This window comes from Mesocricetus auratus, unplaced genomic scaffold (assembly GCF_017639785.1).
Source record: "Mesocricetus auratus isolate SY011 unplaced genomic scaffold, BCM_Maur_2.0 Super-Scaffold_100021, whole genome shotgun sequence".
Taxonomy (NCBI): Eukaryota; Metazoa; Chordata; class Mammalia; order Rodentia; family Cricetidae; genus Mesocricetus; species Mesocricetus auratus.
This window is the reverse complement of record NW_024429202.1, coordinates 9,916,713-9,931,124: the sequence shown is the minus strand read 5'-3', so window position 1 is coordinate 9,931,124 and position 14,412 is coordinate 9,916,713. Positions and strand designations below refer to the sequence as shown.

The following is a 14,412-nucleotide window of genomic DNA, read 5'->3' as shown; positions in this document are numbered from 1 at the left end:
TAATACGATGGGAGATGTCATTCTGTAAATCTGTCTCTTATTGGTTGTTGAATAAAGTACTGTTGGCCAATAGGAAAGCAAGATAGGTAAGACTAGGAGTTGAGGAGGATTCTGGGAAACAGAGGCAGAGTGAGACACAGTTTAGCCACCAGAGGAGTAAGAGGTCCGGACCCTTTCTACAGTAAGAAAAATACTTAGATTAACAATTATGGGTTAAATACTTGAGTCAGAACTAGCCAGTAAGAAACAAACAAACGGCCAACAGCTTTATAATTAATATAGTGTCCTGTGTGTTATTTGGGGGTTCAGACAGCAAGGCAGGGCCCAGGAGACTGGCAAGGAAAAAAAAATACACGCTACACTAATATTTATGGGAATTTGCCATTTCCCAACTATGATTCTAAGTACGTTATGTAAAGTAACTTTAACACTTTCGACAGTCACAAGGATTACCGCTCCATCCCAGAGCTGAAACCCTGCTAACAGCAAAGTTAAGTCATGTCCCTAAGATTATGTAGCTACTCCTTTACTCCTTAACACTTTCTATGGCCTCCAGTTGTGACTCCTTTGTTTCTGTACTTAGCATATTCAAGATCTTACCATTTAGAGTATTATCACTAGCTTTTCTATGTGACATAGCTTACATATGTCACTTATCAGTTTCAGGAAGTTCCCCTTTGTTCCAAGTTTCATCCTTTTGTTTAAATGAGTGAGGAGTTTTAGCAAATTCTTTTCCATTCTTTTTATGGATAACATTCTTTAATATGGATAACAGATTTGTAATCATGCATTGCATGTGTGTGCATGCACACTTGTGTGCATACGTGAGTCCAGAAGTACACAACCCAAAGAGGTCATCTACAAGCAGTTGTGAGCTGCCCAACGAGGGGGCAAGGAGCCAAGTCCTCTGCAAGACAAGCACTGGCTCCTAATCACTGATGCTTTTCTCCCCCTCCAACAGATTGATTTTAATGATCAAAAAATGTTGCACTACTATAGCAAACTCCTCTTATTAAATAATCATCATTTTGAAATACTGAATTCAAGATTTTTCTTCATAAGAATAGTGACCAATTTTTTGTGACCTTTATATTTTTTGGTTCTTTACTCCATTTTCTGTAAGTCTGTGTAAAATTGATACTATTTCTCACAGAATTAATTATACTACCTGGCCCAGGAGTTTCCTTTCTGGGAACGCTTTTTTTAACAATGTGTATGTTACATGGAGGCAGTAAAGACTTCATGATTGACTTTATAGTCACTTTGATGATATTTTTTAAAGAATTTGTCCATTTTATTTACATTGTCAAATGTGTTGATATCTTTTTGCTAAATGTAGGACTGTAGTGTGACTGTCCCCCTTTTAACTATTACTAACTTGTGCTATCTTACTGTGGACTTAACCATTTTACTAATAAGGCTATAAAAACAAGCTTGGTTTTATTAGCCTCCTCTACTTGTCTTTTCTATCTCAGATTTTAACTGTGTAATTTTCTTTTTCTTCATACTAGCTTCCAAAAAGTGAAAGCTTATATTGTTAATTTCGATACTTTCCTAGTATAGCATTTCAAGGTTGTAACTTCCCCCTAAATAAGGTTTTATCTGCATATCTTAGAATTCAATAAGTTATATATTAGAATTGCAAAATACTTTCTCATTTGCATGTCTGACTCTCTGTTTACTTAAAAGCATACTGTTTAATTCCAAAATATTTTTCCAGATTACAGTTACTGAATTTAATTCCCCTTTGGTCAGAGAGGGTAATTTATAAGACTACAGTCTTTGAGACTACTTACTAAGACTCTTTATGACAATGTAAACACCCTGTAGTGGAAATTCCATTTACTTGGAAAGAATGCCTTTGCAGTTTGCACTGTGGTGTTTTCTCAGTGTCTTAAGTAAAGGTGGTTCATGGCAAGTCTATTTCCTTGCCTGACTTTTTTGGTCTTGTTCTATCAATTAGAGAGGAGTGCCATTTTTTTTCAGTTATGCTTAGGGATTCTGTCTCTATTCCCATCAGTTTTTTATTCGCATGTTTGGGTGTACAATGCTGTCTCTTCCTCGAATATGTATGGGTTTTCTTTGACCATAATACAATGTTCCTCTCCAGCTTGAAATTTGGTCTTGAGAACCTTTGACAGTAATCACAGCTAATCCAGATGATAGTTTCATATCAATTTCTATGTATTTGTTTTCAATTTGCAATTCTGAAGTTGAGGTATCTCTCTTGTACACTGCTAGCTGATACTGCTTTTATCCAATTTTATTAACCTCTGCCATTTTCATTCAAATGCTGTGTCCCTTTAATTAATTGTCAACTTTAATTTTCCATTTTGCTACTTTCTCATTCAAGATAATTGTTCTATCTTACTGGATTTGATATCAGTTTTTTTTCACTTACGAATTTATTTTTCTCTAAAACTTTTGTTGTTATATGGTAGATGTAACACTATTAAAAAAAAAGATGAAAAACACTGTGGTCTTTGCCTGATACATATTTGTACAATAGCTTAGAGTCCTCTGAACCTGTTTTAGATACAGAAATTGATAAAGTGACTATGGGGTAATAGATATGATGTTTCACTATGACAAACATTTTAATACCTAGATTTATTCCATGACATGGTACTGTACTATATGGAGCACAATAAAATTCACAGTAAAAATAAAATAATTAGCAAGTAAATAAATCATTCCATTGCATTTTCTCTATAGTTAGTAATTTCCTAGGAACTTGTTCATTTCATGTGTATCTCCATGTTGTGCCAAAGAATGTAAAATAGATCCTTATGACTAGAAGATATATGGAATCATCTGTACTCTTCCAACTCCAACTCCGTGACTAGACCAGCCTTAGCCCCACAGCCTTTCCAGAACATACAGATGCCACTGGCTACTCACATAGGCACAACTTTTCCTTCTTTTCGGTTTCGGCCTTTGCTTCTTCATGCTCTTTGAACTTCTGCAAACCTGGCGCACTAACTTTCTATTTTTTTCCGGATTCTCCAGTCTTATCAAGAGCACTGTTCGAATCATAATACTCTACCATTAACACAACAGAAATTGACACATCCTTTTACAAATGAAAAAGCAACAGCAAAGGAAGTAAGTGATGTAAGGGAGGGCACCTTCACAGAAAGAATGGGAAAAAAAAACTTTCAATTTCTTCAGCATAATCAGTGTTTGATCCATGCGGACCTATACCAAGAATGCCCTTCACAGCTTGGGCTGCAATGTTCTGTCAATATCATATAAGTCACGGTGGTTGATATCCTCTGGTCTATGTCCCCTGGAGGGGAGGCGGGCATGTTCTATCTAGTCTTATCAATTAGAGAGGAGTGCTAAATTCTTCAGTTATGTTTATGGATAATTTCTGGATTTGTTTTGGAGCTAGCAGCTACTGTCTTTTTGAAAGTGAAGCATGGTGGCCATGAAACGTATTAACTACAGGACTGGCCGCTAGGTTATCACACAGGAAGGAGAGACTGGATACATGTAGGCAGCTGGGTACTACCAGTGGGGATCATTAGTTTCAATGCATTGATGGTGGAAATCACGCTTCAGAGGTTAATGTGAATGAAGACATCCAGGCAGGCAGAAGGCATTTGCTTCCTGAGCAGTTCTCACTATGAGACCTGAGTGAGAGCAGTGGCCCTTTAGACACTGATAATCACTGCACTCATGAGTATCAGAATACAAATGAGCATCGTATGTGGCAGCACCCTAGGCCCCAACTAGAACTTTGAACTTTCACATATTCTCTCAAGCAATGGCTGATGTGTTCAGGGAGGGAAAATGTAATAATAGCCAGGAACAGAACCAAGTTACACATGGGGAAAGACGCAGAATGGACATCCAAACTCTGGAAATGGAAGGTCTAGAAAATGATTCTGGGTTCAAGAAACTCAACAATGAGAGTTAAACCATAGGTAATTATGAGTCATGTGTTTGTTCACAATTTATTCAATTTTCAAAGACCTCACTTCCAGAGTAAAGAAAGAATAGTTTTCCCAGTTGCCAGCAGTGTACATTAAATATAAAAATAATGAATGAATGCTCTTCTGGAGGGCATCTACATGCTTTTGGATAAGTCACCAAATGCCTATAGTTCCATAAAAGACAAAGTTTAGATACAACTCCCATTGTTCTATAATAAGTTTATAAGATTTCTTCCCTTTTATCGCAAGCCAGTGAATCTTAGATCAGGAGATTCTATAAATTTAATCCAGCTCTCTTGCCAAAGATGTCCTCATACTACATGTACTTTATATTGTTTTAAAAATTGGCTGTTATACACCCTTAATCCTGGTTTTAAAAAAATCTAATGAACCTCTATAAAGGCCTTCACAGAACTGCTCAAGTCCTGACAATTCATTCATTTTTCCCAGTACGTACATTTTGTAAGAAGGTGACAAATTAAGAAGGCTGATGCTATATTTGTTTCAGTAGACTTTATTTACATTCATTTTAATAATAAGCAAAGTCATTAGCTAAAAGTTCAAATAATATGGTCAAAATGCATTTCCTTTAACTTAAGGCACTACAGGTTTCCCTGAAACACTCACTGCATTTACACACTGCTTGAGAACTGACAATAAATACACACTTTACACCTCCATTTCTGTTCATTTTTAATACTATAAATTAACAATAAAATAAACCACTCCACATAAAAGGAATTAAAGCCAATCATCCTTAAAGCTTACAAGATGGGCATGGGAGGGAAACACCTAAGATCAGTGCAAAGGCATTTGATCCTTTAATATTCCAAGGCTTTACCTGTAGATTCTTAAAGGAGGCCTACTGGACAGCACTGCTAGCAAGCCTTTGTCATACCCCTTTGCTCTTACAGAAGAGCACGGATAATAGACTGCTAATAGCAACATCACTGCCCCTCAACTACAAAGTCCAGGTACTTAATTTTGAGCTGGCTCATGGAATTAACAATAATACACCAACATTTTCCTACTACCTTCAGGTACTGTCATCAAGAGCTAAAAGTTTCCTGAAGCCAATACTTTCTCCTGAACACAAAGTACAGCAGAATTTTAGTTAATCATTTGACAATGCACACACACACACACACACACACATACACACACACACACACACACCCCTCTCCATGTCAAAGACTAGTTTTTCTACAAGGTTTTCTCAGAGCAACACTAGAGTCATGAGTTTTAACAGTGATAAACTGTCTCAAAGATACAAATGAATTAGCACAAAGTTCAATATAACAATCTATTTGATAAATAAATCCTATTCTTGTTTCCTGAATATGCACTTTATAAACCATCAACTAGTTCTAGTGCTCTGAGAATAGAATAAAAGACAAAATAAATACAACTGTTGCAAGGGCTAAGACATCAACAGGACTCCCTTCCTTTATATCCCACTGTTTCTAAAAACTGTCATAGGTTGGACACTGTATAAGCCACAATCGAGCTAATAGAGTGACTGGGACCCGCAGCACTGTAGGACTAAAGCACCTTCAACTAATATTAAATACTCTTCTGGAAGACAGCTCAAAGATGTCCACTCAGCTTTTTCAAAGTGACTATGACAGTTGAGTTGTTATATTTTTAAAAAGGAAATTGAAGTATGCAGGAACTTCTCTATTATTTTATTTGGTAAATTCTTTATGCTTTAGTATCACTATTACATGTAACAAGTCAGACCATTAATGAGCAAAATCTGTCCTGGTCTGTTTCTAAAGTACCCAGATTAAGTATATAATACAGAAATGGAAATGTCTCTCAAACCCCAATATTACCAGATATCAGACTTTAGGAAATTAGCAGTGATCCAGTACAATGCAATGCCTCTAAGATGAATGAGGGGTATCGTGTATCTCAGATAGTCAGTGTTTAACTGTGCTGCACATTTACTGTAGAGTCATCTTGTATCTGAAAAGTAATCACCAAGTTTGTTTTATATTGTCAAAATTTCCAATAACACACTAGCAAATGAACCACTGGTCGTTCCTCTAACGGACATCAGGCTATTTGCTCTAATGATACTGGTTCTGAGGAACCAACTAGCAAGGGGATGATGACGGTACTTCACCACAAACCCACAGTTCTCAGGAAAGGTGTTAGAGAGTCAAGGGAGGAAGTGTAGGCTAAAGCCGCTCTGCCCCTCGGCACATGACCTCCGCAAAGAGCAGAAGACTAAACTCCATCTTAGCTTCTCACCACTCTGCTTATAGAAGGCTCATTAAAAGACCTCAAAGGTAAATACAGAAATCCTCACCCGGCAGCTTCATATTCAGGTCGTATTTTTTTTTCCTACGGCATTTGAACACTTCCAATACACATGGGAACTAAAAACTGTAACAGGAGTTTTTAACTGGACTATCTATCAACTTGCAGGTTGATGACAGTATACAACTAAGGTGTGCAAGAAGTGACCGTTACTCTGAGCTGAGCCTCTCCTGGCAGCCATGTCCTGGCACACAGTCCAGTGCCCTTTGTAAGTCACATGGTGTTGGCACATCCACACAAAGACACTTGCACACACAACTGACCAAAGATATCAAACAGAATGGGGAAAACCATTTTTTTCTCTATTTTCTTTAAAATTTCTTATTAACGATAGCATCCAAGAAGTATAACTAAAACAAACAAACAAACAAAACCACAAGGTTGGTTCATAGCCCAGCTGGACTCATTCTCAAGGTCCTCTGCTGCATCCTCCTAACTATTTGGTCTTCAGGTGTCCGCCACCATGCCCAGCTCCAAACACAACTTCTGAGGTGTCAACAGCTAAGGGTCTTAACAAACTCAGACCTTATATTACATAGTCTTAGTTGGTTTTTGCTTGTCTTTAGCAGCTTTACTTAAAATGATTTCTTTGTATGCAACAGCTAGCTATATGATGTGGCTAATCAATTCGTTAGCCATCACAGAATTTCCTACTTCAAGGGTCTGCTTGGGACACACACTACTTAAAGGCAAATATAAAAATATAGCCATCTTTTCTCCAGGATACACAAAATTCACAAATTACATAAATATTTTTGTGTCATTTACAAATATATAATTTTTTTAGAAAAGCATGCCTATTAAATTCTGGTATATTTTCACTTAGAATTAATTTTTATTGAAAAAGAAAGAAAGAAACCAGACTATTTGTTCTCAAAGGCTATTTCTTGTTAGTGAAACAGGTGGTTTTAACCGATCTACCAGCAACTCTACTACTGTCGGGGTCGTTTATATCTGGCAACACAAACAGGACTCAAGAAAAACCAGAGTAATTTTAGCAATGTCTGTCTTGTCTTCTGACATGCATCTTCGTATGGCTGTAACACCATTCCCTGCATGGATCCTTAGTTTTGAAACTAATAAGACACCATCGGTTACCCAATTAGAGGATCGTCATCGTCATCTTCCTGCAGCTGGAGGCGGGAGAACGAACGGGAGGCAGGCACTCTGTTCTGCGTGAATATCAGGAGGCCTGTGAGCATGGTTAATAGCAACAGTGCACTGATGACAATTCCGATGACCTCGGGGAGATTGAGGCACCACTGGTCCACTAGCAAGCACTTGGCATGGCTGAACGTTCCATTATTGGCCTGTGGTTTCAGTCCCAGGATGTGGCACATCATTGGGTAAATATCTACAGTGTTAATGGTGCTCTGCCTATAGCCTCTTCTAAAAGCAGGGCCATGGGCAGCAAGAAATGGATGCATTGAAGGCAGGGAATTGTCATAGCCATGGTCACCTACTGGGAAAGAGACAAAAGCATCCGTCTTTTGTTACAAAATAACATGTTCACTATAAATGTACTAGCTTCTTGCCAGCCTACTTCCCAGCCATTAAAAGTCTGGCTGGCTGCACTACAGAAGACAGAAATAAAATGTGTATTTCCTTCAACTTAGGCCCGCCCCCGTTTCATACGCACACTCTCTTCCCACTGGATCATGGCTTTAGACTTCAATGCTTGAACTGATGTACTCATGTTTCAGCCCCAACCACGCACCTTACTGACCCATCTCCAGGGCTAGTTGTAAAAACCCACTATCTACAGCACAGGTAGCTTAAAGAAGTGCTCAAGGGCTGAGGGTCCTGTACAGCCGAGAGAGTACAGGACAGAGGGCTGAATGGGAGGATGGAACTCCAGACGTATCTATCTCAGTTGTTTTAGAAAGAAATACCATGGCACAATGCATCACTGCCTTACTGCCAGTTAATAAGCACCTCGAAAAGTCAGTTAGGTCAGATAAGTGAGGACTTAAGAGAAAGCATTTGTGTACTGAATATAAAAGAAATCCAGACAACGCTAGCTCATAACTCCAGTAAATGTCTGGCTCAAAGAAAAATGCGGCTAACCATCCCTGATGGAAACCCAAGCCCGGATTCTTCGGTTTCGCTCTAACAGCCTCGTCTGTGAGTGTGTATCCCTTGCATTTCATGAATTTCCATTTTAGGGGTACGGAAGTTTGTTGAAATGCTGTGGGACTGGTATGACAAGTCTCCAATGATCCCACAGCAGTTAAATTTTTAATTCAAGTCAGCATCGTGGAGGAAGGAAAGTCCCACAAATAACATGTGCTTATATTCCCATACTCGCAGATTGTGATGGGTTTGTTCTCTGTTCTTTATTTTCCAAGTTTACAAAATGAGTATTTAAAACAACATAAATTTTACACAAACTCACTTAGTCTGTTTTACCCTTACCTCATACTTCCAAATTCCCATCCTATAGTCTGCAACCAAATTTGGCCCTTCACCTGCTTTTGTAAGCTAACTTTCACTATGACATATGCCAGTTAGTGTACTAACTAGCCATAGCTGTTTTCATGCTGGAAAAACAGAGCTGAGTAGCTGAAACACAGACCAACTGGCCCACAAAGCCAAAAATACTTATTATCCTGCCTTTTAAGCAAGTTTGATGGCCCCTGCAATGCACTCCAATACCAGAATCCTTAAAGTCTTAAAATTAAATACAAAACACAGATGAATAATGCTCATTTGGGACAAGACCTGTAACTCACCCCTATACAGCCAATATTTGAAGAGGAGTTATGATGTATCTACTTTGCTCACTTGGTTAACTGTTTCCTTTGAACTCTTGCCTGGTGATCCACAGAACCACAGCATACAAGGAAGTGATTTTATTATTTGGGAAAGTCTGGGGGTCACTCGGGTCAGTTTAAAAAAAAATACCCATGAGGGAAAGGAATTAGAAAGTGAAACTGCAGCTTTTTCTTCAAGTTACACTGCCTCCTAATGGAAGAGGGAGTCTGTGGCCACTGTGAATGACTATCAAATGAAAATCACGTGAGAACGACCTCTGCAAAAGCGAACAGTATAAAGATAACTAAATCAAAGTACCTGCCTTCCAAAGCAAGGCCGCAATGTATGATGCAGCCCTGAGACTACAGAAATACCAGAAATAAATACTTACACTTTAATGATGACTTATTTAGTACAATTGTCCAGCCTTCATCAGCAACCAAGATGATAGGCTGAATTCGATCATTATGTCGGTAGTAAAATCTGTCAGGAATATCTTCTTTGAGATAAACATTCATGTGAGGGCTACAGTTTTTCAATTTTTCATAAACCTCTGTTATGTCTGTAAAAGGGATACAAAAGGGAAAACCACAGTTGACTTTGAAGCAAAGCTGTACCTGACTAGCATACATAGGAATACATTCTGGACAGTAGTATCTGATTAAATTACTTTTAATTCTCAGAACAGAAGGTACTTATGTCTTATGTGACAGTGTCAGAGATGGGCACACACACATACACAGGAACTCTTATTAATCCACCTATCTCTTTTCATTATGTGGCCTGTGCTAGTTGACTTAGGAAGGGGTCAATTTTACACTGAGTTCCTAAGCAAATATAAACTATGTATTACTACTGATTCTTAATTCCATCACTGGAAGAAATTTCCATCTTACTTATTTGAAACTACTACTTACTTGTTTTGGGAAGAATTGCAGCCACGGGGGTTAAGTCTATAACACTGTAGTTTGAACGGTCGATGCAGGAATCCAAATGTATCAGTCTGTTTTCAGAACACTGAGTCATCCCGTGGTCACTTGTAATGATCACATTAAGGTTGTCCCACATTCCTAACACCTTGAGCTTTTGAACAAGATCGCCAACAAGGTCATCTATTTCTTTCAATACTCTGCTCATGTTTACTCTGTCTTCAGGCCCGTATTTGTGGCCACTCGCATCTGGTTCTTCCCAATAGAGCATTGCAAAGGTGACGGGTGGGTTGGAACTACTGAGCCATGTGGTGACATTATTTAGTCTCTCCTCAAAGGGCACTGAGCTGCTGTAATTCATAAAATAGGAAGGTGTAATATTGTGAATGAGCACATCTGTACCAGGCCACATAGCCGCAGCACTTGATCTGTTTTCTTGAAGCTGATTGGTCACCCAAATAGGCACTGCCCCATCCCACCAAAATGAATCCTTATCATTAGAGTCTGAAAAATGTTTCTTTGTGACGTCATCATACATGGTGTTGGCCACAATGCCATGACTTTCCTCATATAAGCCTGTCACAATGCTGTAGTGGTTTGGAAACGTTTTGGTGATGAAAACGTTGGTAACATGTTCCACCAAGACACCTTCTTTGATGAAGTTCTGGAGATGAGGAAGGTCATAGTTCTTCAGGTAGTCAGCCCTAAAGCCATCAAAGGACACCAGAAGCAACTGAGGTGTCAAGCTATAGGAAGAGTTACCGCTACAACCAGTGAGGAGTCCCAGAAATAAAAGTATTACTAATAACTTCATAACGAACAGGTTGAACACAGCAGCCAGGGCTCCTAAAATACAAAAGCACAGTTCAGGAAGTAGCAACACTATTAAAGTTTCAGAAATTTAACCAACAGATGAGAAATACCAGCTTTACTGATGCCAATTTAGAACTTCAATTTAAAGGCAACAATAAAAAAATGTCTTTACTTGTCCAGTTTCCTAGTGATGCCTATCCCACCCACCATCAAGCTCTGCGGGGACAATGGGGCTTGTTTTGTTTTGTTTTGTTTTTGTCCCCATGAACATTCCTGCTTTTCTATTTTTCTCATCTAAAGGTTTACAGAAAACAGATGAAAATATAAAACTGACTCTTTTGTTCAAAATACAAATAGTTCCAAGCTTTCAGAAGTTTTGTTAGTTTGTTGTAGTCCATAAGCATAGCTGGTAGAAACTGTAGCATACTGACTCACTCCAGTTTGTATTTAAGAAAAAACACTGCCATAAAGTATAGACAACATAAATGCTACCCGAGGGGGGAATCTCATCACGCACTTGCTCCAATTTTGACATGAGGGTGACTAACTGGCAAAGTTTATAACGACTTGGATGCCACAGTGACCTCAGAAGAAATTTAAGTTGCTAAAAGGAATTTCATGTCTACACCACCCTTACACTCCCTTCTTAGTGCTTTATCATGGCTATTTTTCGCTCTTTAAAAATGATCCACTGGCTGCCTGATTGATTATGTGGAACTTTATAGTGTTTCTAAAATGTTTCAAATACAGTTACATCTAGCGAAGAGATGAGGGGAAGACTCAACGAACGTTGCAAAGACAGCTGGGTAGCCACATGCAGAAGAATTACCATGGTGTGCCCTTTTCCCACAAAATATTAACGAAAAACCCTTTCTTCCCAAATCCCGAATTAAAAGGATATTCAAAATACATATGATGTTATAAAACCCAGGATTAGGAAACTCAGCATGTCAGTCAACTCTCACTGAACTACCTACCACACTAAAGCATTACAGGCTTCGGTTGGAAAAGGGCAGGGAAACAGCCACTTTCCAGCATTAGCATCCCATCTGCTCTGTGGTGCAAGGAAACATAAATGTGTTTTTACAATAGCATTATCCATTACCGTCTGTGTGGACGGCAACATAACAGGCGGTTTACCCATGAACCTTTATTAAGTGCTTAGCCATCTAAGGGAAGAAACCCAACACCCGAGTGAGAGCTTTTCCTATGTCCTCCAAGACCCTACGATTCTAAATGGTTCTCCGCTATGCTAGGCCACCTAAGATTTTCTAGCATCTTCGAGTCAGTCCATCAGTCTTGCTGTGTATAAACTGTCCCTCTCGAAGCACTCACTGTCGATCCGACAAAATTTCTTCCTGATTACACTGTTCAAAGCTGACTTTAAAATCAGTTCATGGGAAGCGGGGAGCTCGAAAGCGTCCAATTCCCTTAAAATTGGGGAGATCTCTGGGAAGACGGGGAAGAAAGAAAACCACACTTGGGCGTCCCTGCAGCAGGCCACCCCACCGGAGTCCTCCCAAAGGTGCACGGGGATTTTCCGGTCACCAGCTGGACAGCCCTCAGGGCTCCGGGCGGGGACCAGCTTGGGACCGGTTGTTTGTGCAGAGCCCGGCTCAGCAGCATCCGGCATCTTCCTCCCGCTCGCTCTGGTAAGTTTTTGTGTTTTTGTTTTGTTTTTTAGGACGAGAACGTCAGGTTGACTGCACGACAGCACTAAGCCCGGGGCGGACCCCCAGGGCAGTGGCCGGGCCAGCACGTCCGTCCCCGACCCCCGCCCTCACCTCAGGCCGCCGATCACATTCACCTGCTCGGGTGCCCGCTCCACCTTCCCGCCGCCCCGCGGCACCTCCCGCGCGTCCCCGCCAGGTGATAGGAGCCTCGCGTGGAGAAGGGACCAGAAGCTCTCACTGTCACTGTCACTTCCCTCCGCCCGCGGCGAGCTGGGAAGGGAGTGGCATTTCCCTTCGAGACTCACCCGCCACCGCGGCCACCTCGGTCCGGCGCGCGCGGAACTCGGCGCTAGCGGAACCGCGCGCTCCGGGACACTTGTGGGCAAGCGGACACAGGCCGAGCGGGGCTCGGCCGAGCGCTTCCTGGGACGCCTGCGCAGTGGCGGACGCCCACCACGCCAGGGACAGCGCGACACCGCCGAGATCTGAGCTGCCGGCGGCGGCGCTCTGAATGCGCAGCTGCCCCCGGCACCGCGCAGAGCGGCTGGACCCGCGGGAGTCTGAGACGCGCATCTGGATTGGATGCCCGAACCAGGCCCGAATGAGACTCCCTTCCCCATTGGTCCGTTTCTCGTGCCGCTCGGAGACAGGTGGAGTTAAACTGGACCTGGCGGGTGGGGCGTGGGGGAAGGTTTGACCTCTTCTTATCATCCTAGTTATGGGTGCCCAGTTTTAGCCAGAAGGTGAGGAAGTCCCTTCTGAAAAAGTTCACTTTTTCTGGGCATTATTCTGCCCTTTGGAATTCCTTTTCTGTTACATACTCTGGTCATCTCATCGGGACATTTCATTCTGTTAAGAATAAGGTGTTTCCTGCGTCTACAATTCCCCATTAAATCCAACTAGGGTCGTCAAACTAAATTTGTTCCTGTTTTTCCTTTTCACACAGCTAATAAGCGCACGTGAAACCATGCGCTTGCCTTTGAAAAGAGTATTAGTCAGCCAATGCAGTGGTGGCGCACTCCTTTAATCCCAGCAGAGGCAGGTGGATCTCTGTGAGTTTGAGACCAGCCTGGTCTACAAGAGCTAGTTCCAGGACAGGCTCCAAAGCCACAGAGAAACCCTGTCTCAAAAAACAAAACAAAACAAAACAAACAAACAAAAAAGAGTATTAGCCAAATAGCTGAACAATCCAAACAGAGATATATTTAATGTTTGTATTGCTCAGACACAGTTGACAAATAGAGTATTTTTCTTTGTATCTGTAATGCCCAGAGATGATCCTGAAATTGAAGTAATTCCATCTTTGTAGAATTTAATGAGGTATTTTATGGCACTCCAGGTTTAATGTTCCCTTCTTCTACTAAAATGCAAGTGCCCAGAGAATATTTGCACTACTGTGTGCACACCAGATACTCAGAAGGTACAATGAAATGAGTGAAGGATATCACAATCACATACTATATGCTGGGACCAAAACACTTACCTGTGAACACAGTACCTGGATTTATCGGTTCCTTGCTGCAATGGTCATTAAATGTGAGACTGAATCTGGTACATTGGTCTGAGTTGCAAATTTAGCCGTAGCTAAGGCCATGGGTACACCCGAGGAAGCAGTTTGAATCTGAATGTGGCCTGTTCGTTAGTTTACCTTGAGAGATTGATTCCAGTTTCAAGCCTCCAATAGCCCTGTGCATTAGAAAGTGGAGCATTTTGGATCCACGGGTTGTCTTTGCTGAAATCTTGGTAGAAGCCATCTAATTCAGCCCTAGAACCTGCCGACACTGAGTAATCTAGGGCACTTGCCTGAGCCTGTGCGAGCTTCCCTTCCTCACTGGCACATGAAGCTCTGCGGTACCAGTCTTTTGGGATTCTTGTCAGACTCAGTACAGCAAATAATGCACTCCGCATAGTCACTGATCGTGGTATTAGCTGTGACTGTGATGATGATGACTCAGAGTGTCTCCATTTTGAACAACGGTT

General features: G+C 40.9%; 1 protein-coding gene across 3 annotated transcripts; it reads right to left on the bottom strand.

Annotated features, from left to right (window-relative positions):
- Window positions 1–4,436: 4,436 nt before the first annotated feature.
- Window positions 4,437–12,869, bottom strand: Enpp4 (ectonucleotide pyrophosphatase/phosphodiesterase 4). 3 transcript variants are annotated; one of them, XM_005072306.4, is made up of 4 exons: window positions 12,738–12,869; window positions 9,935–10,792; window positions 9,409–9,579; window positions 4,437–7,725 (listed from the first exon to the last, which is right to left on the bottom strand). In XM_005072306.4, exons 2-4 carry the CDS (start codon window positions 10,758–10,760, stop codon window positions 7,358–7,360), a joined length of 1,365 nt encoding a protein of 454 aa, XP_005072363.3. In that variant the 5' UTR covers window positions 10,761–10,792; window positions 12,738–12,869; the 3' UTR covers window positions 4,437–7,357. The 3 variants fall into 3 exon arrangements, with proteins under 3 accessions (XP_005072363.3, XP_012970521.1, XP_021084213.1); XM_013115067.3 differs by lacking the exon at window positions 12,738–12,869 and adding an exon at window positions 12,567–12,702; XM_021228554.2 differs by lacking the exon at window positions 12,738–12,869 and adding an exon at window positions 12,544–12,679.
- Window positions 12,870–14,412: the final 1,543 nt, after the last annotated feature.

Coding starts and splice junctions, on each gene's coding strand:
- Enpp4 (XM_005072306.4), bottom strand. CDS start 10,760: ATGAAGTTATTAGTAATACTTTTATTTCTGGGACTCCTCACTGGTTGT. Junction 9,580..9,934: donor TGCAATTCTTCCCAAAACAA/GTAAGTAGTAGT, acceptor TCCCTTTTACAG/ACATAACAGAGGTTTATGAA. Junction 7,726..9,408: donor AAATAAGTCATCATTAAAGT/GTAAGTATTTAT, acceptor TCTCTTTCCCAG/TAGGTGACCATGGCTATGAC.